The 23,567-nt window shown below is 47.2% G+C and overlaps 2 protein-coding genes across 7 annotated transcripts in view; both read right to left on the bottom strand.

Moving 5' to 3' along the window:
* Nucleotides 1–23,567, bottom strand: part of LOC137165623 (protocadherin gamma-C5-like) — a 336,971-nt gene that overhangs the window by 38,741 nt on the left and 274,663 nt on the right. Inside the window, exon 1 of one of the 6 annotated variants that reach the window (XM_067566934.1) lies at nucleotides 9,215–12,071. The exons of the other annotated variants lie outside the window; for them this stretch is intronic. Within the exon in view, the coding sequence (XP_067423035.1) occupies nucleotides 9,215–11,656 (2,442 nt within the window). The 5' untranslated portion in view covers nucleotides 11,657–12,071. Of the gene's footprint in view, nucleotides 1–9,214; nucleotides 12,072–23,567 lie in introns of those variants that run through there. 6 annotated transcript variants of the gene reach the window in all.
* LOC137165889 (protocadherin gamma-B5-like) lies at nucleotides 19,299–22,762 on the bottom strand. Its single transcript, XM_067567396.1, has 2 exons — nucleotides 20,163–22,762; nucleotides 19,299–19,319 (listed from the first exon to the last, which is right to left on the bottom strand). The coding sequence occupies exons 1-2, from the start codon at nucleotides 22,575–22,577 to the stop codon at nucleotides 19,299–19,301; spliced, it is 2,436 nt and encodes an 811-aa protein (XP_067423497.1). The 5' UTR covers nucleotides 22,578–22,762.

Raw genomic sequence — 23,567 nt, 5'->3', positions numbered from 1 at the left:
TTCAATAAAAGCAATTCACCAACATGCTAAGGACATCACAAAAAGACATTAACTCACACCCTATCTATTGTATGTTACTGTCTCTCACTTCTCCCCTCGCAAGATCGCTGAGGTTATTGCCGGCCAGAAGAGTGCCTGTGCTGTTGATGTCCGGTTGATTAAAGGGTGTTGCAAACAGGAAATTGCTTCCCTCTGACAATGGAGCCTGACGAGACCTTTGGAGAGAACAACGAGAAAGAAAATCTCCCCCAAAAGCAGTGGGAAACTCCAGTTTCTCGTCCAGGCTCTGAAGATCTCTATCAGTGTCTCCTCACCTGCAGGGTATTTCTTCCCTGTAGATAAGCAGTCTAAGTTGCAACCGAGTCTCTGGCTCTTGCGTTTCGAAGGCACTTCACGGCTAAAAATACGCAAGCCACAGCAGAAAGGACTGAGATTGCTGCAGAAAGGACTGAGATTGCTGCAAGGGCAATGATGAGCCATTGTCAGGTGGGAAAGGCCATCCTGTTCCAGGTTAGACCTCCTGAAGTCTCATGAGCTCCGGTCAGGGTCCTGCTCTGTGTTCATGATCACAGCGATCGTGGTAGACACGGGCGGGTCCCCACCGGCCTGGATCACAAGGACAATCTTCTATGGGGGAGGTTGGGAGTTTTGTACAAGGGGAGCTCGGGTAGTTCTGCTCTCTCTGCTGTATGTGGAGACTTTGAATTGAGGCTTGTGTCTGTGGCTAGCTGCAGTTTGTAGGAGAGTCCTATCTTCCGCCCGGAGTCTGCGGCCACAGCTGGCCCTTTGGTCACGTAGTGCCCCGCCCGTGAAGAGAAAGGGAAGGGCTGCTGCGCCAGGAGCCCCTTCCCAGCCACAGGATGGATAATCAGAGGCGCTTTATTATTCCGGTCGAGGATGAAGATGGAGACAGTCCCACAGGTGCTGAGAGAAGGTAACCCGCTGTCTCTGGCTTGTATCTGTACAGCTGACTGTTGGATTTGTCCATAATCGAATGAGCTGCAGCAGGTGGTGGCGATCTCGGAGCTGACATAGGCGTAGGAGGAAACGGGCACCCCTGCACGGGACTATCCACAGTGCGGCAAGACAGCAGGGAGTTCTGGCCCAGATCGGGATCAAAGGCGGATACGGAGCAGATGGAAACCCCCAAAACATTGTTCTCGGTCACTAGGGCTTGCTGGGCAGGCTGGGAAAAGCGGGGTGGGTTATCGGTCAGATCCGATATGTGCAAAAAAAGGCTGTTCTGGCTGGAAAGTGGTGGTGATCCTGAATTTGTAGCTGTGATCACAACCTGATACTCCCAGACCTTGTCCCGATCCAGGGGCCGCTGGTGATCAAGGGGTAGCGGTCCTTGAAGGACGGTACGATCTAGAAGGGTGTGTCTGCGGGGACCAGAAGCTGAACCTCTCCGTTTTCCCCGGAGTCACCATCACTAACGCTGAGAAGAGCCGCCAGAGTGTCCGCTCGCCCCGCGGCTGAGAGCGAAGTGACCCTAAAGCTAGGGGCGTCGTCCTTGACATCAGTTACCTCCACTAAGACGCTGCAGTGGGCGACCATGGAAGGAGATCCTTGGTTCCTGGGCCCTCACATCGATTTCCTAAACTGCTATCTTCATAATCCACATTTCCTAGGACTCTATATCTCCAGTATCCTGGATGCTAAACAACCCCCGGATTTTCTGGCGAGTGTGGCTGCTGAAGGAACCGGTGACATCACTATTTGTCCCCTCATCCTTGTCGGTGGCATTTAATTTAATCACCATAGTTCCCTCCACAGCATTTTCTAGCAGGTTTACTTTGTATGCAGGCTGATCAAAGGCGGGCGGGTTGTCCTTGGCATCAAGTCTGAGACTGCACTCCGAGCAGCTCCGGATTTAGCAGGAAGCCCGCCAACCAGGGCTGTCAGCACCAGGCGGGGAAGCTCCCGCTGCTCCCTGCCTAGAGCTTTCTCTAACGCCAGTTCGGGGTGTTTGCTGCTGTCTTTATGATTCTTCACACTCCAGGGGAAAGAGCCAGGGGGGCTCAGCCGGCAGCTGCTGGCGGAGTTGCCTCCAATGTCCAAGGCTTCGGCAGTCTCCGCGCGGATGACGCCAGTGAGGAACGCCATCGAGAAACTCCGCTTCCACGCGGTGCGAGGCAGCTACTTGGCCAGCAGGAGCTCCAGTTACAGCAGACAGCGCGGGCGGGAGCGCAGAGCCGCTCTCGGTCTATCCGCGCCCTCACCACCAAGACGCTACCAAGCCTGGCAGGATCTGCAGCTGTCGGGTGGGCAGCATCCAGACCCAATCCTTATTCACATCCCTGGCCAAAGCCCCTGGGATGGAGTAACGGATCTGTGCCACCTGCCCACCGCCCTGCAGCAGGACGGAAACCAGAAGCAAAGCGCCCATTTGTCATTGCAGGAATATTTAGAAAGATTGGACATACACAAGTCCATGGGGCCAGATGCAATGCACCCGAGGGTGCTGAGGGAGTTGACTGATGTGATTTCAGAGCCATTGGCTATTATCTTTGAAACATCGTGGCAATTGGGGGAGGTCTCTGATCACTGGAAAAAAGCAAATATAGTGCCCATCTTCAAGAAAGGGACGAAAGAGGATCCAGGGAACTACATGGAAAAATCATGGAGCAGGTCCTCAAGGAATCCATTTTTAAGGCACTTGGAAAAGAGAAAGGTGATCAGGAACAGTCAACAGGGATTCACCAAGGGAAAGTCATGCCTGACCAACCTGATTGCTTTCTATGAAGAGGTGACTGGCTCTGTGGATGTGGGGAAAGCGGTGGACGTGATATACCTTGACTTTAGCAAAGCTTTTGATATGGTCTCTCACAGTATTCTTATCAGCAAGTTAAAGAAGTATGGGTTGAATGAATGGACTATAAAATGGATAGAGAACTGGCTAGAGCATAGGGCTCAATGAGCAGTGATCAATGGCTCCATGTCTAGCTGGCAGCTGGTCACAAGCCGAGTGCCCCAGGAGTTGGTGCTGGGGCTGGTTTTGTTCAACATCTTCATTAATGATCTGGAGGATGGGGTAGATTGCACCTGCAGCAAGTTTGCAGATGACACTAAGCTGGAGGGAGTGGTAGATACCCTGGAAGGTAGGGGAAGGATACAGAAGGACCTAAACAAACTGGAGGATTGGGCCAAAAGAAATCTGATGAGGTTCAACAAGGACAAGTGCAGAGTCCTGCACTTTGGACGGAAGAATCCCATACACAGCTCCAGACTGGGGACCTATGAGCTAGGCAGCAGTTCTGCATAAAAGGACCTGGGGGTTACAGTGGGTAAGAAGCTGGATATGAGTCAAAAGTGTGCCCTGGTCGCTGAGAAGGCTAATAGCATATTGGGCTGCATTAATAGGAGCATTGCCAGCAGATCGCAGGAAGTGATTATTCCCCTCTATTCGGCATTGGTGAGGCCGCATTTGGAGTATTGTGTCCAGATTTGGGCCCCCCACTACAAAAAGGATGTGGACAAGTTGGAGAGAGTACAGCGGAGGGCAACAAAATGATTAGGGGGCTGGAGCACAGGACTTATGAGGAGAGGCTAAGGGAACTGGGCTTGTATAGTCTGCAGAAGAGAAGAATGAGGGGAGATTTGATAGCAGCCTCTAACTACCTGAAAGGGGGTTCCAGGGATGATGGAGCTAGGCTGTTCTCAGTGGTGGCAGATGACAGAACAAGGAGCAAATTGCAGTGGGGGAGATCTAGATTGGACATTAGGGAAAAGTTTTTCACTAGGAGGGTGGTGAAGCACTGGAATGGGTTACCTAGGGAGGTGGTGGAATCTCCATCTTTAGAGGTTTTTAAACTGCAGCTTGACAAAACCCTGGCTGGGATTATTTAGCTGAGGTTAGCCTTGCTTTGAGCAGGGGGTTGGACTAGATGACCTCCTGAGGTCCCTTCCAACTCTATGATTCTAAGAACCCCCAGCTCCCCTCCGCTGAGTGCCTAATGCAGCCCAAGCCAGGGGAAGCCGCCCTGCCCTTTCCCTTTCCCGGAGCTCTCTCGGCTCCGCGCTGGCACAGCCAAGGAAGCCACTAGCTGGGAGCAGCTGCAGGCGATGGGTTTCAGACCCTCAGGGAGAGCAGAGCGGCACAGCGGCCATGGCGCTCCCTGCTTTCCCGGCAGAGCAGCAGCACAGCAGCGCCTCGCCTGGCCCAGGAGCGAGGGGGAGGGGCCGTCCCGCTGGCAGTCAGAGGAGACTCGATCAGCGCCGCCACAGCAACGTCTGATTGGTGGAAGAGAATCACCCACGCTCCGCCTATAGGCTGAGCGGGAGGTGGGTGCTCTTAAAAGGCCAGCACAGCTCAGAGCGCTAGAAGGTAATTTACCAACAGCGGACGATTGCATGCCCCAGATGATGAACTGAACTTTAAGTACTAACTTACCGAGAGCTTATAAAGTATTTTCACTTAGTCGCGGTTATGGGTTTGTTCCAAAGACCAGATTTACAATTCACAGTATGGGGGCCGGTCAGTCAATAAACAAGATAACACTAATATTAGCAATATAAATTATTACCAAATTAAAGGTCATTTATCTTACGTGCCATCATTCTTGGTTCGTTTTAAGGTGCTATGTGATGACCGGACGCAGAATATTCCGCTAAACCCTTGTAAAGGACGAAGTTGTAAAGAAGGGGGCGGGGTTATAATCGTCCTTTACTGTTCTCCTTTAACCCTCGATCGGAAGCGAGGCTCAGCCACACACTCTAGTCCAGGAGTTCTATAATCTCGCCCTGCAGCTGAGTGGCTTCTGACATCCTCACCTCGCTCAAAAGCACTTCTCACCTCTTTGGTCAGGCTCCTGTCTGCTGACTGGTAGGTGGGGAGGGGAAACGTCACCGCTGGTGATATGTTCACAGGTTTCAACGACAGTAAGCTGTTGCTCCTGGAGGCTGAAGAAACAAAGGCTCCGTAGTTGTGAGTCTGGGGTATGTGGGCATTTCCCCCCAGCTCGATGAATTTAATAGGATCATCAGCGCCAAGCTGGATGCTGAGAATTCCACTCGAGTGTGTGACTTCGTCCCGCCTCCTGCTGGACTGTTTGATACATGAGCAGCTCCCTCCCAAGCAGCGATAATCCCACGCCGCATTTTCTCTGAAGCACCTGGAAAGCAGGGCAAGGAAGGTGGCAAAGGCGATGACCCAGATCGCTGCCAAGGACAGAATCAGGTACAGGGTCAAGTGGGACTCGCCCGCTGGCGGTGTGGAAAATTCTTTAAATTCAGGGAAGGCGTCATTAGAATTGTCTTCTATGGAGACCGTAAGGGTCAGGGAGGTTGAGAGAGAAGGGTCCCCATTGTCTTTGACAAGGACGATAAGCTTTTGGGGCAAAATATCTCCGTGAATTGCGCGGGCGGTTCTCTTCCCCACGGTATAAGGGAATACCGCAAACAGGCCAGGATCTGTGGCGTTGAGAATTTGATAAGAAAGCCAGGCGTTAGCCGGAATCTGAGTCCACGGCCATCACCTTGGTCACCAAGTGACAGGCGTCGGCTGGGGGATGGAGGGTTTGCAGAAATACAGAGCCTGGTTTGATCCGCGGGTAAATAACTGCAGGAGCGTTGTAATTGAAGTCCAGAATGAAGAGGTGAACAGAGAGACGGGTCCCCCTGGAACAGAAGAGTTTGCTTTTGTTCGTGGTCAAAGGAGCGGAGGGCGTGCAAGCTGCCAGTCTGGGAGTTGATGGAAATGTATGAGGAGATGGGCATTTCCTGTCGCTGGGTATCCAGCAAGGAGTAGGAAAGGAGGGAGTTCTGGCCTAAGTCTGGGTCAGATGCAGATGGAGAGAATAGCAGAGCGCCGGGGGGTTGTTCTCCCTCACAGACACCTTGCAGGAAGATTTGGGGAAGGCAGGCGGATCGTCGTTCACGTCGAACAGGTTTAGCGCGATGGCTCTTTGGGCGGAAAGAGGCGGCGATCCGGAGTCGGCAACAGTGACAGGGTTTACGTAGCCGGGAGATTCCTCCCTGTACAGGGAGCTGCAGTGACCCAGGAGACCTGGTTTCTGAAGGAGAATCTCAGTCCGAAGGGCAGGTGCTCGGGGATCTAGAGAGTCACTTTTCCAGTCGCCCCGAATCCAGATCCCGGACGGTGTTGAGCTCTACCACGGTCCCCAGCTCCGCGTTCTCTGAGATGGAGCCCAGCACCGAGGTCAGTACGATTTCCGGGGCGTTGTCATTGACATTCACGATGTCCAGCTGAACCTGCAGCTCTTCCATGGCCGGCGCCCGCCCATCTCTATCTAGCTTTGATGCCAACTTCATAATTTCTATTGGTTTCAAAGTCCAGCGGTGTGACTGGCCCTGTTTCGGGCGCACAGCGAATAGGCCTGAGACACTCTAGGACGCGTGGCTGCTGAGCGAATAGGTGACGTCACCGTTGGAGCCTTTGTCTGGGTTAGTGCGTTGAGTTGGATTAGGAGGGTGCCAAGCGGCGCGCTCTCCAGCAGGCAGAGGGCCCAAAGAGCGGTGCATTGTCATTGACGTCCAGAGCAGACACACTGAGCTGTGCCGCCCCGGATCGCGGCGGGATACCCCCATCCAGGGCTGTTAACACCAAATGGCATTCGGCTTGTTTCTCTCTGTCCAAAGTCCTTCCCAGCAGCAGCTCTGGAACGAGAATCCCATCGCTGAGCTTCTTCACTTCCAGAGCAAAGGGATCATTGGGTGAAGCTTGTAGCCGATGACAGAATTACTGCCGATGTCAGGATCCGGTGCTATCTTCAGCGGGATCCGTTGTCCCGGGACGTTGACACCGATATTCCCAAATCCAGTTCTCTGTTGAGAAAGCTGGTAGGATCGTCATTCAAGTCTGTGATCTCCACCTCTGCTTGGTACATTTCCAAGGGATCTTCAATCACAAACCCTAACTGCACAATGCAGCTAGACTTGAGCCCACAAAACACCTTCCGGGCGGTTGCATCGTTTATAAGCAGAGTCCCGCTTCCTAGATCCATTCGGAAATGCTGCTGGTTCGCTTCTCCAGAGACCTGCAGCCTGCGAGCCGACAAGGAATCAATATCCAGCATCAAATCTGTTGCTATATTGCCCACAAAGGCGCCCTGCCGGGATTCCTCGGGGACAGAATAGCGAATCTGTCCAGAAATTAAATCCAAATAGCAAGAGATGGCCCTTTCCACTTATTGCCTTGGCTTCTGTAGCCCATTTCCGCCGCTGGCTGCTAGACACAGAAGCTGGCCTGGCCGAGGGTGCAGATCTTTAATGATGATACCCGAAAAATCTAATCTGCAGCAGCCAGAGCGAGGTTTCTCTTCCTGTTCCTGCTTTCTCTGCCTTTTTTTGGCAGCGTTGTAAGGGTTACGCTGTATTTTCTGGAGTAGCAGAGTTGATGCACTCTAATTTCAGCACCTCATTGGCAGACAGCGCCACAGTGGCTCAGCCAATAGCCACAGCAGAGAGGTTCTTAAAGCGACAAGGTTAATTTTTCAAAGCTTTTACATATGTATTATTTCCTACTCTTTTTCTCCAAGACTACAAAATACAGTATTTCCCACCCTATCCTTTTCAATATTCTTGTGTTCTTGTGTAGAAAACATATGTGCATTAAGATATATGTCTCACAAATTATATATAACACCAGCCACAGAAATCCTAAACTCTTACCAGTCCAGGGATTTACCACATTGTCTTATTCCTCATGATCAAACACTTACATAGAATAGAACGCTCCTATGTTACGACTGCACAACATCAGTTAGTAAGAACAACGGAAATAGACTACAACACTCAAGCTTCCGCCAATTTGTTGCTTACTGAGGTGCAAAATGAATACTATTTCAAGTATTTAAAAAACCTAAAGCAGGTGGAATTAATTCTTGACTTCTCATTCAAACCGGTCTACAGCAAAACCCTATCCAGCTCATTCAAATGCTGAAAACAACTGAAATATATAATCCCAGCTATCATATACACAAAGGATAGCCAAAGGCAAATGTTACACCCTTGATCTATTTATGGGGGAAATAAAATTGCATGAAAAAACCGAGAAAGGCAGTGAAACATTATACCACAACCAGATAGTCACTGCTTTTCTGTCATTACGTGTTAAATACAATCACAGATTATGGTAGTATGAAATAGCTGGTATTTAGTGTACTTGAAAGCCCATTCTCAAACCATTATAATATCTTAAAAAGAGAAAAAAAAAAAACTCTAGGAACGCTTATGATATAGCATTAATTTCTTACATAACCAGCGACTGCACCAACAGCAAGTTTCTAAGGAACACTACTTGTTTTAAGAGCAATACTTTTTCAGATGAAATCACACACAAAATTAAAATAGCCTGATGCTTACATTAACAGGTACAATTAATTCAGAAATAATGAAGATGTAATACCACACCATGCCAATGAAATACTCTAAAGTAAAAGAACCAAGAGCTTCTTTCTTTGACACCGGGTCACCCCAGTTCTCACTTACCCATTATATTGATTCTGAACCACACTGGGAGGACTCTAATACTGTCCGCAAATCTGCCGAGTGAGGATTGCCCTTATTTCCCCCTGACCATAGTGGAAGTTGAGAGAGTTCAGCTCTTTACACAACCATGAGCCCTAAACACTTGGCTAGTGATAGGGAAAACCATTCGCCTCCAATACATGGTATTTGATCCCCTCTCAAAGGTGTCGAGTAAACCTCTCGCTTCACAGTCTTATTATGAAGTAAAATAAATACAGCTAATAATAGATTAGGCGAGGAAAAATTACAGTGGGCCTTAGATTAACTTTAGCAGCCTCTGAGGGTTACTCTTGCGTCTCACAAACCAAGACTTCAACTACTAACTTGTATAAATAAAGTCCCATTACCGCTCCCACAATGCAGCGATTCCACGGTCTTTTGAGGCAGAAGATTTAATTAAATATACATTGTTCAATGTGATTACTTTAATGAGATATATCCCCGGATCCCTTTATCCAAACCAAAACCTAAACTAGAGACCATATAAATCTTGCAAATCTACTTCCGGGAGGGCTCAGGACAAACCATGACGCTTTTCAAATGCACTTAATTTAAGGAATATAACATGGGAAAACGGTAGGGATCCGTTCTTCCTGCTCACAAAATGCCGATACAACACAGAGGAACGCAGTGGGTTCACGGCTACAGGACAAGCCAAGGTTTGGTGTGTAACTAGTGCGAGCCGAGAGCACATTACCAAATACAGGTGAGAGGACTACATTACCTCGCCGGGAGCCGGACCCCTGCCCGTTGTGCCGACTATCTGATTATATAAGCCGGGCTCACAGTTTTTCACAGTGTTCTGCTGGCTCCCGGTGGGACTGGGGGTGAAGGGCTTTTTGCACAGAAGGTCACTCTGGCGGGAGTCCGTGGTAAGATACACCTGCTGGTAGAAGTTCGGGGGCACAAATCCGCGGCGGACAGCGTCTATGTGGGTGAAAGGTCCCGGCGTTCTGTAAAGGGAGCTCCTGGAGGAGCTGAACATCTCCTTCGATTGCCTCCATTTGTAAACTTTAAAAATGCCCACCCCGATCATGGTGACAAAGAAGGCCACGGAGACCAAGATCACAGCCAGGATCAAATAGAAAGTCAAGTGCTTCTTTTTGTCGTGTGTGGTGGACACCTCGGTGACGTCCCTCAGGGCCTCCTTAGCAGTCTCCACTACGGATATTGTGACGGTGGCGCTAGAGGACAAGGCGGGCTCCCCGTTGTCTTTGACCAAGATGACCAAAGTGTGCTTAGGAGCCTCGTCCTCCAGCAGCTGGCGAGCTGTGCTGATCTCCCCGCTGTGCAGCCCCACTGAGAAGAGGCTGGTGTCGGTGGCCTGAAGAAGGATGTACGAGAGCCAAGCGTTGTATCCAGAATCGGCGTCCCAGGCCACGAGCTTGGTGACCATGTGCCCGGCGCTGACTGTCGGCGAGATCATCTCGAGGTGGAAGGAACTGGAGTTTGGAGGCGGGTAGAGAACTCTGGGCGCGTTGTCATTCAGGTCTGTCACAAACACAGTGACCGCGAGGTTGGTGGCGAGGGCCGGCGTGCCGCCATCGCGGACATGCACTGTCATTCTGAACTCCATCATGTCTTCGTGGTCCAGGGAGAGCAGGACGAAAATGGTGCCGTTCTCCGGACTGATAGAGAAATACCTGCCGACTGCACTGCCCGAGGAGCTGTTTTCCAGGATGGAGAAGGAGAGCCGAGAGTTCTGGTTTAGGTCTGGATCCGAGGCACTTACGTTAAATATTGGGGTGCCGGGGAGGTTGTTTTCCGCCACATACACGTCGTAGGAGAGCTGGGGAGATTTGGGGGGGTTGTCGTTGATATCTTCCACTTGCACTAGTATCTGGTTTTCCGCCCAGAGCGAGGGCGATCCCGCGTCCCGGGCTGTGATGGTGATGTTATACTCGGACACAAGTTCCCGGTCCAGAGCTGCTTTGGTTTTCAATGTGTAGTAATTTTTAAGGGAGGAGCTGAGAGTGAAAGGGATGCCAGTGGACATAAAGCAATTTACCAGGCCATTTTCTCCAGAATCCAGGTCAGTTACGCTCAGCAAAGCTATCACGGTCCCAGGGGCGGCGTCTTCAGGCACCGGGCTGTATACCGATGTCACGGTGATCTCAGGCGCGTTGTCATTTACATCAATGATTTCCACCAGTACTTTGCAATGAGCTACTCCAGGATTAGGGCCCTTGTCTTTAGCTTGTATGTAAATCTCATAAAAAACAGTTTCTTCGTAATCCAGGTGCCCTTTGACCCTCAGCTCTCCAGTAGCAGAGTCCAGTGCAAAGAGCTCTCCCACTTTGGCAGGGGTGTGACTACTGAAGGAGTAAACTATATCTCCATTGGGCCCCTCATCCAAATCAAAAGCGCTGGTTTTGACCACCAGAGTGTCTGTCTGGGTGTTCTCCTTTACACTGGCCCGGTAGGTGCTCTGGTTAAAGACCGGCACATTATCATTAGCGTCCAGAACATCGATCTGGATGTGCACACTGGCAGATCTGGGAGGGCTCCCCCCATCCAGTGCTGTGAGGACCAGCTGCAGTTCTGGTTGCTCCTCCCTGTCTAACTCCTTTTCCAGCACCAGTTCCGCATATTTGCTGCCATCCCCTCGCGTCTTCACGTTTAACACAAAATGCTGGTTGCCGCTGAGCTGGTAGGTCTGCAAAGAGTTACTCCCCACATCAGGGTCTTGCGCGCTCTCTAGTGGGAAGCGCGCTCCAGGCGCCACGGACTCACTGACTTCCAGCCTCATTCGGCTAGAGGGGAAAGCTGGGTCGTTGTCATTGATGTCCTGGATCTCCACGGCAGCGCTGTATAACTCCAGCGGGTTCTCTACCACAATCTCAAAGCTCAAGGTGCACTGAGAGAGGGCCCCGCACAGTTCCTCCCGGTCTATCCGCTCGTTCACAAACACCAGCCCGCTCTTCAGATCTGCCTCAAAGTACTTCTTGCTGCCTCCAGACACAAGCCGGAGCCTGCGAGCAGACAGCCGCTGGAGCTCCAAGCCCAGATCGGCTACCACGTTCCCCACCGAGGAGCCTTTTTGCGTTTCCTCGGGTATAGCATAGCGAATGGCCGCGGAAGCCCACTCCGAAACGCCAGACAAAAACAACAGACTAAGTACTTGCCATGCAGTTACCCAGCGGCTCCGTCCAGCAGCGCGTTTCATCTCCCAGTCGGGCAGCTCCGTAAGCAGGCGTGTGCACCGTCTATTTCCCTTAAAAATCCTCAGCTCGTCCCTTCATGCTGCGCCCCGGGAAGTGCCGGGACTGGCCTGTGTGGCTGAGACTCGGGCATTGCTTTCCGGCACAGCGCTCGCTCAGTCCCGGCTCTCACTGTCTCTGCCTCATCCCAGTTCACAGCGGGAAGGGCCGCCAGATCCCCAGCTACTTCATTGGTCAACAGCGGCACACAGAGTCCCAGCCAATAACTGCACGGAGAATTCCTCGCGCCGGCTCCCTACTGCTGAGCGTGCGCAGTCCGAGGAGCTTTGTTAACTCGCCACCTCGCAGCACAGTGCTCGTGGGAGCGCGGTGTGAGGTTTAGGGTTTAATACAAAACTAAACACTTCAGAAGAAAACGCATTTACCCTGGCACACAGGAATGTGGGATTTAAGTGGTTTCGCACTACCGGCTATTTCCTAGGAAGGCGCGTCTCTTAGAACCACAACACATGGTAACAGCGAAAAGGAAATAGTCTCCTCCTACTGCCACGTGCTGATCGCCCACTGACATCCTTGGGAAGTTCACATGCGGACCAAAGAGAGAACATGTCCGAGCCGGAAAACAAAAGAATACACATACGTCCTATACTTCAAGTAGATATCTCATCAGAGAATCCAGCGTCCAAAGGAGAGTGAAGCGAAAGTCTGCGGTAAAATATCATCTCAGCCTAATCTCATAGGGCTATTTTCCCAGATGGGACAGAAAATCACAGACAGGCAGCAGCAAAAGGGTAAAAATAAGCAGGAGCGATGCAGTGAACCAAAGCATCTGCGCAGAAGACAGGTCCACTTATATCAAGGAATGAGAGAAGCCAGTAGCAACTGATCGTGTGGCCAGAGCTACACAGCGCAGGGCTGAGGGGTAGCTCACAGGTGTACAGGGCAATGGAAGGCGAACAGCAAGTGGCTTAGGAGGTGGGTGGGACGCCGCAGAGAAGCGGGGGGCGGGGGGGGAAGGGGGAGAGCGGAAGAGGCAGCAGAAGTCCCATTACAATCACAGCAGTGGGGACAGGGAGAGCCAGTGAAAGCAACGGCTGTAGCGAGTCAGATGCTCCATTCCAGGCACATTCCTCCGCCTCTATGTGTGGTCTGTCTCTGAACTGGAAGCGGAAATGGAGCTCGCGTGGAGCAATACGTACGTGCTACTTTAGCATCTTTTCGAAGTGGTTTCAAAGGGGCACATCTGAACCGAGCTCTTGCCCCTCCCCTTTCTCAGGTGACCTCACCCCATTGTGTTTTCTAGAAGGCTCTGCAGATTTTAGTTCTTACAGCCTCCTTACTTTGAACGCCACGATTTGACTGTCAACAAACCAGCAACTACCACGTGGATAGGAGGACAATGACGATAATAATGGTTCAAATTCTGCAAACAATTGCACTAGACATGCCCTGTGACTTTAGGAAGGCAGCTGTCATACATAGCAAAGGACATCAACCTGCTCAATAGTCACTATGATAGTCATCTCTTCTCATTGGTCTCTTCGCAATTTACTATTTCCCAGCTACACAAGAAACCAGAACAGGAGAGTCAGGGATAGTGGTTTTCAACCTTTTTTTCATTTGAAGACTCTTCGAAATTTTAAAGGAGATGCAGCCCCCTTTGGAAATCTATTGTCTGTATATATAGTTGAAATCTATTGTCTGTGTATATAGTTGAATTCTGTTCAGTCAGTTTTCAGTCTAGGTCTTTTGAGGACTCTTTAGATCTAATTGGGGGTCCATGGACCACAGGTTGAGAACCACCAGTCTAGGAGAGTTCCTAGTACCTGACCTACCTCCTTTGTTCCATATAGTGATAATTACACCATAAAAATTACAGCAAACGGAGTTGAAGACTATAAGGCAAGCCCACAAAAACACAGAGATTCCTAGTTAACTATACTGGAGTTGAAAATATGAATTAGGAGGAAAAGCCTGAATAAGGGGAGGTGGGGTGATCACTCCAGCAGAAAAGCTAGCTTAAAATTGCAAGAAGAAATGCTCATAAAATAGGGGCATGTCTTGCAGCTGATATCTGTCCTCTCTTTTGCTCTCCGTCTATCTATATACTTTAGGTTTCCCATTAGACTTCTCATCCTAGTATCCAAGTTGTAAAATCAACCACCAAGAGTGAAGAAAGGCAAACATACAGTCATTGAATATTTGTGTTTTGCGCACTGTGCTCCGGTAATGTGTTAGAGAAGAGGCTGTAAATAACTTAAAAGCACCTGCACACATGGCGGTGGGTAGCAACTTTCCTGGTACAAATCAAAACAATTATTCAGTAATCTAGTAAAGTGGACCAAGGAATGGAATGGACATCGCAGAAGGCAGGGCTGGCCCAAAACTGTGCAACCTTGTAAGTGCAGAGCTGTGGAAAAAATGAAGCCGACAAAGAGAACCCGAGCCAGTGTCCAGACTGGCCGCCTGTCACACAAGGGAGTTAGCAAGTTGGACACATCAGAGAGGGATATAATAATCAAATATTGTACTGCAAGTGCCCAACAGCTCATTTTATGGCAATGTCACACTTGTCACCCATGATGCATATACAGCATAAAGCAACAGGCCATAATCCAGGTACCTCAGGTATGGCTAGCAGCTTTCATTATGTAGGTACTTGGCAGTTGACTCTGGCTTATATATTTTATGATTCTTCTGTTGCCTGTGAAACCCACACCAAGGGATGGGCAGGTGCAGCCTGTGGTGCTGCCTTCTGACCTTTGGTCAGGCCCTTTTTTCTGGTTTCCATGCCCCTTTTCTGTGGGTGCCCCAACTTGGTGCACATATCATATTGAACTGGCCACACTTTACTCCCAAAGAGTATCTACAAATCATCCCATTTTTCATGCAGGCTAGCCTCCTTTGGCAATAGGGTTTATTACCTTCTCCTCCTCTTCTGTACTTGCCATTAAACTGAGGAAATGATTGGATCAATGATCTCTGAGATGAGGATCATCATCCCATTAATATTCAAAGGCAATTCTGTCTAAAGGAAAAGGTCTGCTTACACTGGACATTATAAACAAATAATGTATTAAAAAAGAAAAGTAAATGTGGGTGGGGAAGGATGAATTTAACTTGGAAAATGAAGAGAAAATCCATTAAAGACAAGGACAATTTAAAATGTAATCCTTTGCTTATGGAGATAACCATTGCAAATTATTTGGAGGCCATTCAAGATGAGCTTCAGGATTGTGTATAAAGAATAAGATGTACAAAATATATCCACAACATTTTCAACCGCAGAGCACTTAACAAGAAAGATCCATTCGTGGAAACCCCAAATCCCCAATCCCCATGCTCACCAGTTTCCATCTCAACTCTAACTGCAAGTCCTCTATTTGCCTTTTTCAGCCAGAGCATTTGGTTTCCTCACTTCACTCCTAACCAACATAATATAGTTTGAAATCTAGTGGGTATCAGATATTTGGACTAGGTAACCTAATTCTACAGACTACCTGCAAACTGATTAACCACATCATGATACAAAAGGTGCACCAGGATCATGTTACTGTGCTGCCATATTTTGGACCCAATTAATCTCTGGCTGCCTTTTTGTTTATTTTGATATGGTATTTCTGTTAACAATAATTTAAGATTTTATTGTATTATATTGAGGGAGTTAGTTTAACTATGTATTGGGACAGAATTGCTGTAAGTAAAGATATCAATACAATTAGTATCTAAAACTGCAACACGTAATTATGTAATCATGATACTGAAAAAAAAAATTAAACTTGACCAGAAAATGTGCAGTACAGAGGGCATGATAAATAAACATTCAAGTTTTGGTCATTTCAAATGCATTTTTCACAAATTAGGTTATATCACAGAGCTAATAAATAATGAGCAGCCCTCAGCAGATCCAGAAAGAATGCAATTCTAGATGTTCATTTGTTTACCTGAAACTTATATAAACTATTTGGATCTCTTTCGGCAGCAAAATTTGGCTGGAAATATTGGGCTTGTCAGTCTCCTGTCCTGTACCCTGTGTTATCATTTACACTGGTACAAATGACTACATAAAAGCCAGGACAACAAAGGACTTGTACTTTCCCATGTGCTTTCCAGCACTTTCCATTCCAGGCCTGAGCAGAAAGTGGAAGTGAGAGAAACACAGCTACATATTTCAAAATCTTTTAAAAAGTTCATCATTAATTTTGTTTTAAACATAGGTGACAGATCAGGATGTTAGTTTCCCCATACTTGTTCAGTTAGTCCTTTTAATACATACTTACAAATCTGTTTTGAACATTAAACCATGTCAATAGTGCAGGAAGCCACTTGAAAGATTCTGATCACAAGTACATTTGTTCTGTTCTCACTATAAATTGAATTAATTCATATTTTAAAATAATCTGTAAACACCCAAACCTCCTCCCCTCCCCCTCCACACAATTAGTCACCTGTTTACACTTTCTGATAAATTTATGTCAGGAGTGAATTTTCACAACTGACATGAAATACCCTAGAATCATAGAATCATAGAATATTAGAGTTGGAAGGGACCTCAGGAGGTCATCTAGTCCAACCCGCTGCTCAAAGCAGGACTAACCTCAGCTATATCATCCCAACCAGGGCTTTGTCAAGCCTCACCTTAAAAACCTCTAAGGATGGAGATTCCACCACCTCCCTAGGTAACCCATTCCAGTGCTTCACCACCCTCCTAGTAAAAAACTTTTTCCTAATGTCCAACTTAGACCTCCCCCACTGCAACTTGAGACCGTTGCTCCTTGTTCGGTCATCTGCCACCACCGAGAACAGCCTAGCCCCATCCTCCCTGGAACCCCCTTTCAGGTAGTTAAAGGCCGCTATCAAATCCCCCCTCACTCTTCTCTTTTGCAGACTAAACAAGCCCAGTTCCCTCAGCCTCTCCTCATAAGTCCTGTGCTCCAGCCCCCTAATCATTTTGGTTGCCCTCCGCTGCACTCTCTCCAACTTGTCCACATCCTTTTTGTAGTGGGGGGCCCAAAACTGGACACAATATTCTAAATGCGGCCTCACCAATGCCGAATAGAGGGCAATAATCACTTCCCGTGACCTGCTGGCAATGCCCCTCTTAATGCAGCCCAATATGCTATTAGCCTTCTTGACAACCAGGGCACACTGCTGACTCATATCCAGCTTTTTATCCACCGTTACCCCCAGGTCCTTTTCTGCAGAGCTGCTGCCCAGCTCGTCGGTCCCCAGTCTATAGCTGTGCATGGGATTCTTCCTTCCTTCCTAAGAAACAAGGGTTCTAATGGAAATGATGCATCTTTAACTCTGGAAGGGTTACCTGCCACAGGTATTTTATGGTCCTATGTACAAGTCTTTACAATATTCTGTCCACTGTTATTCTTCTCTGAAACAGACAGTGAAATACTGTATTGAAATCTTCATTTCTCCTACTGTAGTCTACCTCTGTTTCTTCTATTTATACTCACAACCTTTCTTATAGGCCTCTCTGTGGACAACTTGCTGTTAGGTTTTTTTCTAAAGATGACTTAAGGGAGAGAGAACCATAGTTCAGCACAGTCACTCCTTTCAAAGTAGAGTTGAACATTCACACCATTATTCTGGTCTAGTACTTAGAAAGTACTTTAAGTAAAATTGATGTTGAACACAGCAAAATATCCTGACTTTATTTAATAATTTCTAACTATTTATCAAACATGTTTATGACAATTACTTGACTTTTATTTACTGAATAACAATTTTCCTTTCCATTGTATATACTATGGTTATTGATCTCTATTTCTCATTTAAGTTTCTAAGCTCCTGAAAGTCTACCACTTGAGCTAGCAAGAAGAAGAGGAGTCTAATTGTACGAATTACCATTGGATGAGAAAGCATTCCATTTCGGACTTCAGTACAAGCTGTATGTTCCTCCTTACTAGTCACATACTGGAACAAGAGTTGGAACATTTCTTTTCTGCTCACTGTCTGTGCCATTGTAAAGGTATTTTGGTAGATACATACCTGTAATTCAGAATCTTAGTGGCGACACAGAGATATGTTTATATCAGTCCAACACATAAAGTGATGTCAGATGCTTTTGCTACCATCTAGGTCTATTTCAATATTTTTATAAATACCAAATAGAATAATAGAATCATAGAACCATAGGGTTGGAAGGGATGGCAAGGGTAATCTAACCTAACCCCTGCCAAGATGCAGGATTTGTTGTGTCTAAACCATCCAAGACAGGTGGCTATCCAGCCTCCTCTTGAAAACCTCCAGTGAAGGAGCTTCCATGACCTCCCCAGACAATCTGCTCCATTGTCCTATTGTTCTTACAGTTAGAATTTTGTCCTGAAATTTAATCTAAATCTGCTATGCTGTAGTTTGAATGCATTGCCTCTTGTCCTGCCCTCTGTGGCAAGAGAGAACAACTTTTTTCCATCTTATGGTTTCAAGTATTTGAAGACTGCTGTCATGTCTCCCATTAATCTCCTCTTTTCCAAACTAAACATACCCAGTTCCTTCAGCCTTTGCTCATATGACTTGCATTCCATCCCTTTGATCTTCTTTGTTGCTCACCTTTGGATTCTTTCCAGTTTTTCTACATCCTTTCTATACATTGGTAACCAAAATTGGACACAGTACCTTAAGATGAGGCCTAACCAGCCCTAAGTGTTGTATTACTATCACCTCCCATGACTTGCATGCTATGATAATGCAACCCAAAATGGTATTTGGATTTTTTTTTTTTTGGCAACAGCATGGCATTGTTGACTCATGTTGAAGTTGTGATCCACCACAACTCCCAGATCTTTCTCAGCAGTGCTGCTGCCAATCCAGTTAACCCCCCATTCTGTATTTGTGCATTTGTTTTTTCTTCCATAAGTATAGCACCTTACATTTGTCTTTTTTTTAAATTTCCTTTTGTTGTCTATAGCCCATTTTTCCAATTTATCAAAATCCCTTTGAATTTTAGCTCTATCCTCAAAAATGTTTGCAACCCTGGCTAGGTTAGTGTCATCTGCAAATGTGATCAGTTTGCTCTCTATTCCTACATCCAGATCATTCATAAAGATGTCAAATAACACTGGATCCAAAATAGATCCCGGTGGAACCTCACTTGAGACCTCCTTCCAATTTGACATCATTTCATTAACACACATTTCTCCATGTTATCAGAATGTCATGTGAGACTGTGTCAAAAGCCTTGCTAAATTCCAGGTATATTATGTTCACTGTATTCCCTTTTAATATTTTCATCAAAGCCATCATTACAATTGGCTCTAACTGAGAAACTTGGCAAAATCAGTGGGCAAGGTAAGTCCTGACAGATCCATGGAGACAAAATTACCCTTTCATCCCCAGATGTGCTTCTCCAGTTCACAGCTGGAGCATATTAATGGGTAAGCATAGGAGGAAATGTCCACTTCTGCTGCCATGGATATGAGGATTAGAAAAAGATTTGAGTCTCCAAGCCTGTCCCTCAAGCACCTTTCACAAGCACTACAATCTGTTAAAAGTTGTAAAAGGTGTATATGTTCAAAACCCCAACTGAAATTCTAACTGAAGCAGTGCCTTGTTTTACAGTACTCAGCAAAGTGGGGAGTAGATAACATAACACAAATATATATAGTATCTCAAGAAGAAGAGAGGTCAAGAGTCTTAATTTAAGGAGTGCAGAACCTGAAGTAAAGGGAATACACTTAGAAAGGTAATCTCCGGTTAGATATTAGAAATATGCTGATACCTATAAGAGAGACAAGGTGGGTGAGGTAATATCTTTTACTGGACCAACTTCTGTTGGTGACAGAGACAAGCTTTTGAGCTTGTATAAAATCAAAAGTTCACCTCTCTCACCAACAGAAGCTGGTCCAATAAAAGATATACCTCACACACATTGTCTTTCTAATATCCTGGGACCAACAGGGCTAGAACAATACTGCATACAAAAATATATGTATAAGGACATTTGAAATAATCTGCCAAGGTAGATTATGGAATTATCTCATCTGGAGATGTTCAAGACTGTCATATGACACACCTAAATAAGGGATGATTTAGGGAAAATATCGGCACATTATGCGGAAATGGTCTAACCTACTGTAATTCCCTTGGGACTCAAATGATTTTCCACCACTACAGACTGAAAGTGTCTGAAGAAGCAGTTGGTCCCATACAACAAATAAACTGTTATATATTCTTCATCGAAAATACTCGAACTCTAAAATATCTATGGAAATGTTTTCCACACAGGGCACTGAGATCTTCCACCTATTCTGAGAAGGGAAATATTCACGTCTCCAATATCATAACGCAGATGATGCTGACCAGAATGAAACGGAGAAGTTTCACAGGATTTTCTCTATTAACTGTTAGAAAACGTGTCTTTGCGGTATAATTTAGATCTATTTGCAGTCTGCATACTTGTTGCAGAATTACAGGGAAGGACGATCCCGGAAACCTTAGATTACTGGTTGAAATACCCTCCACAGTTGGCATGACTTGCATTTCAGAACGGTGTCTCACCTGTGCCTGGCTGTCAGAGCTGAGGTTTCCCCTGCTAGACTCATTCCCCATGCCAGAATCCTCAGCAGAAAGGAGAATGTCGGTCAAAGTCTTTTGGTCCGGTTTGAGAAAGGTGAACTCCTTCTGGCCCGAATCGCCAGCCAAGCACACCTCGTAAGAATAGGGCAACTGCAAGGTCCCACTGCTGTAGTTACAGGAGAATTTGGGGCCGAGACTAGAATACAGATCCGGATTGTAAGATTCAAACACTGGGGGAGTTCTAGATCTCCGACGTTTAAAAATTAAAACCAATATCACTGTAAAAAGGAATAAAAACGAAATCAAAGCTAGAGCTACCACCAAAATAACAGTAAACCGAGACTGAGATGCCGAATCACCCGACTGGTCGCGCATTTCCGGAAGAGCCTCTTGGAAGTTCTCGGCAAACACCAAGTGGAGAGTCACTGTGGCGGAGAGAGGCGGCTGCCCGTTATCCTTCACCAGGGTGACCAGCCGGTGCTTCACAGCATCTCTGTCCAAAAAGGCGCGGGCTGTCCTGAGCTCCCCGCTGTGCAGCCCCATGCTGAAGAGCGCCGGTTCCGTGGCCTGGAGCAGATGGTAGGAGAGCCAGGCGTTGTGTCCAGAGTCAGCATCCACCGCCACCACCTTAGTCACCAGATAACCTGCCTCGGCCGAGCGAGGGACCATCTCGAACGAGGCGGAGCCATCGGCTCCGAGGGAAGGGTACAGGATGCGAGGGGCGTTATCATTCTGATCCAGAATAAACACCCGGACGGTCACATTGCTGCTGAGAGGCGGGGACCCGCCGTCTTGGCCCTTCACTTGCATTTCAAACTCCCGGAATTGCTCGTAGTCGAAGGAGCGCTGCGCATAGATAGCTCCAGTCTGGGAGTTAATGGAGATGTAGGAGGAGAGAGGCACCTCCTCGATGTTGCTGCTCACGATGGAATAAGTGACTCGGGCGTTCCGGTCCAGATCCCGGTCTGAGGCTTTTACACTGAAAATAGAGGCCCCCGAGGGATTGTTCTCTGGCACATAGGCGGTGTAGGAAGGTTTCTCAAAGACAGGGGCATTGTCATTGATATCCGAGATTTGCAGCAGGATGGTTTTCTGTGTGGAGAGCGGGGGAGTGCCTTTGTCTGTGGCTGTGACTGTGATATTGTACTCCGGGGTCCTCTCCCTGTCCAGGGTGCTGTCTGTGAGGAGCTTGTAGTAATTATTAGAGGAGGATACTATTTCAAACGGCAAATCGTCTTGCAAATGACAGGAGACCATCCCGTTATCTCCCGAATCTTGATCAATGATATTGATCAGAGCTATCACTGTCCCGGGTAGTGAGTCTTCGGGAATGGGATTGGACACGGATGTGACAGTCACCTCAGGGGCGTTGTCATTTTCATCAAGAACTCTTATCTCTACTTTACAGTGGGTCACTAGTCCACCTCCATCCTTTGCTTCTACTACCAGTCTGTAGTCACGTGTCTCTTCAAAGTCTAAAGGCTCATTTACTGTAATTTTCCCGGTTTCTGGGTCCAGACTGAATTTCTGACGGGCCTTTTCTGGTATGTCGCTGAAAACGTAGCTGATCCGAGCATTTGATCCTTCATCGTTGTCAGAGGCTTTAACCTGAAGCACTAAGGAGCCTTTCGGTGCATTTTCCCTCACGCTGACTTTGTAGATCCCCTGGGTGAACACGGGCGGGTTGTCATTGGCGTCGGTGACATTAATCCATACCTGGGCGGTCCCAGTTCTCTGGGGCTCTCCCCCATCCACAGCGGTGAGAGTCAAGTGAAGGCTGCGTTGGCTTTCCCGATCCAGAGGTTTCTGCAGCACTAAATCTGCATATTTGTTGCCATCCTGGCTCTCTTTCACTTCCAGGGTAAAATACTGATTGGGGCTCAGCTGGTAACTCTGTAGAGAATTCATCCCAACGTCGGGATCTTTTGCGTTTCCAAGGGGAAAGCGAGCTCCTGGCAAACTGGATTCGATGATTTCTATACCTTTGATATCTTTTATGAAATGCGGTGAATTGTCGTTAATGTCCTGAATCCCGATATTTATATGGAAAACATTCAAGGGATTTTCAACCACTGTTTCGAAATTGATGACGCAGAGTTGAGATGGCCCGCATATTTCTTCGCGGTCTATTCTGTCATTCACATACAGGTTACCATTTCCCCCATTCACAGTGAAGTATTGCTTTTTAGCTGCAGAGACAACGCGGAGCTTCCGGTTCGGCAGTTCTCTCACACTCAGTCCCAAATCCGTGGCGAGATTCCCCACAAGGGAACCTTTGGCCATTTCCTCGGGAATCGAATAACGAATCTGCTCCGAGACCGCCCGGCAGAGCAAAGTGAATAAGAGAAACAACTGTACTTGCCGTGTGACTGCCCAGCCCGGCTCTCTGGTTTCCATCCCAGTCTCTGACAGCTTTCCTCTCTCCTCTCGTCCTTAATTTTGATTACTTTAGTTGTTTAGAAATCCTATCAGGTTGAAGTAATCCACGGTAAGGAAGACTAGATAGAGTCTGGACTGTCTGCTTAACTGTACATCGCACTCTGAGGAGATTCCTTTTCATAGAGAGACGGCGACTGTCTCCCTGCCGTTTCCTTTCCGATCTCCGCTGTGTGACTGAGCAATCGCACTTCAGGACGCTTCAGTGGATCTCCGGCTCCAGCCCTGGCTCGGCATTGGCCAACAGCGGCACTCTGAGTCTCAACCCGAGAACTGCAGTAGCAGTGATCTCATCAAGGCGCCGACACAGTTCTAGTGACTATCAGGAATGCATTTTCCACTTGCTAAAAACTATATTCTAAGTCTATTGTATTATAAACCTATTGTCAAATGTGAACAGCTGCGTCTCCAATTGACTATGAACTTCACGTTCTTATGTGTGTGTTTTTATATACTTAATTTAAAATACACTAAACAGCTCTCTGATGGGGAATGGAATAACGGAACAGTGCGAAGGTTGTCTGTGTACATCTTTATATACACAGGATTATTACTAAAAAGGGGAAAAAACGCTCCAACAGTTACAATTGTTTCCACATAAACAGTCAAAATTCCCACATACCCACACCTCTGTAGGCTCCAAGAAATGATAGTTCTGAAATATTTGACAGATATCATAATATTCTAAAAAGAAGAGGTCTAAACTTGTGAGCAAAACCAATTTTGAATTGTTTACTTTAAGGTCCTTTTTGTCCACTTAAAAATTCTAATTTTCTTTTACAATAAAAAACAAAACAAAACCCCTCCCGTTGAACAAACACTGCATGTACTTTTGACAGCTTAGAAAAAGTTCTGTAGTTGTAAATTACACCATATGTAAAAAGAAGGCTCATTTCTCTCATAGAACTATCTCTAGGTAAATGTTACCAGAAGAATGCCTAAGAGCTTCAA

This window comes from Emydura macquarii, unplaced genomic scaffold, assembly GCF_026122565.2.
Source record: "Emydura macquarii macquarii isolate MOO-44397 ecotype Brisbane River unplaced genomic scaffold, CSIRO-AGI_Emac_v2 contig_2768, whole genome shotgun sequence".
NCBI classification, from domain to species: domain Eukaryota; kingdom Metazoa; phylum Chordata; order Testudines; family Chelidae; genus Emydura; species Emydura macquarii.
The sequence above is the reverse complement of the archived record's forward strand: the minus strand, read 5'-3'. Positions and strand labels throughout refer to the sequence as shown.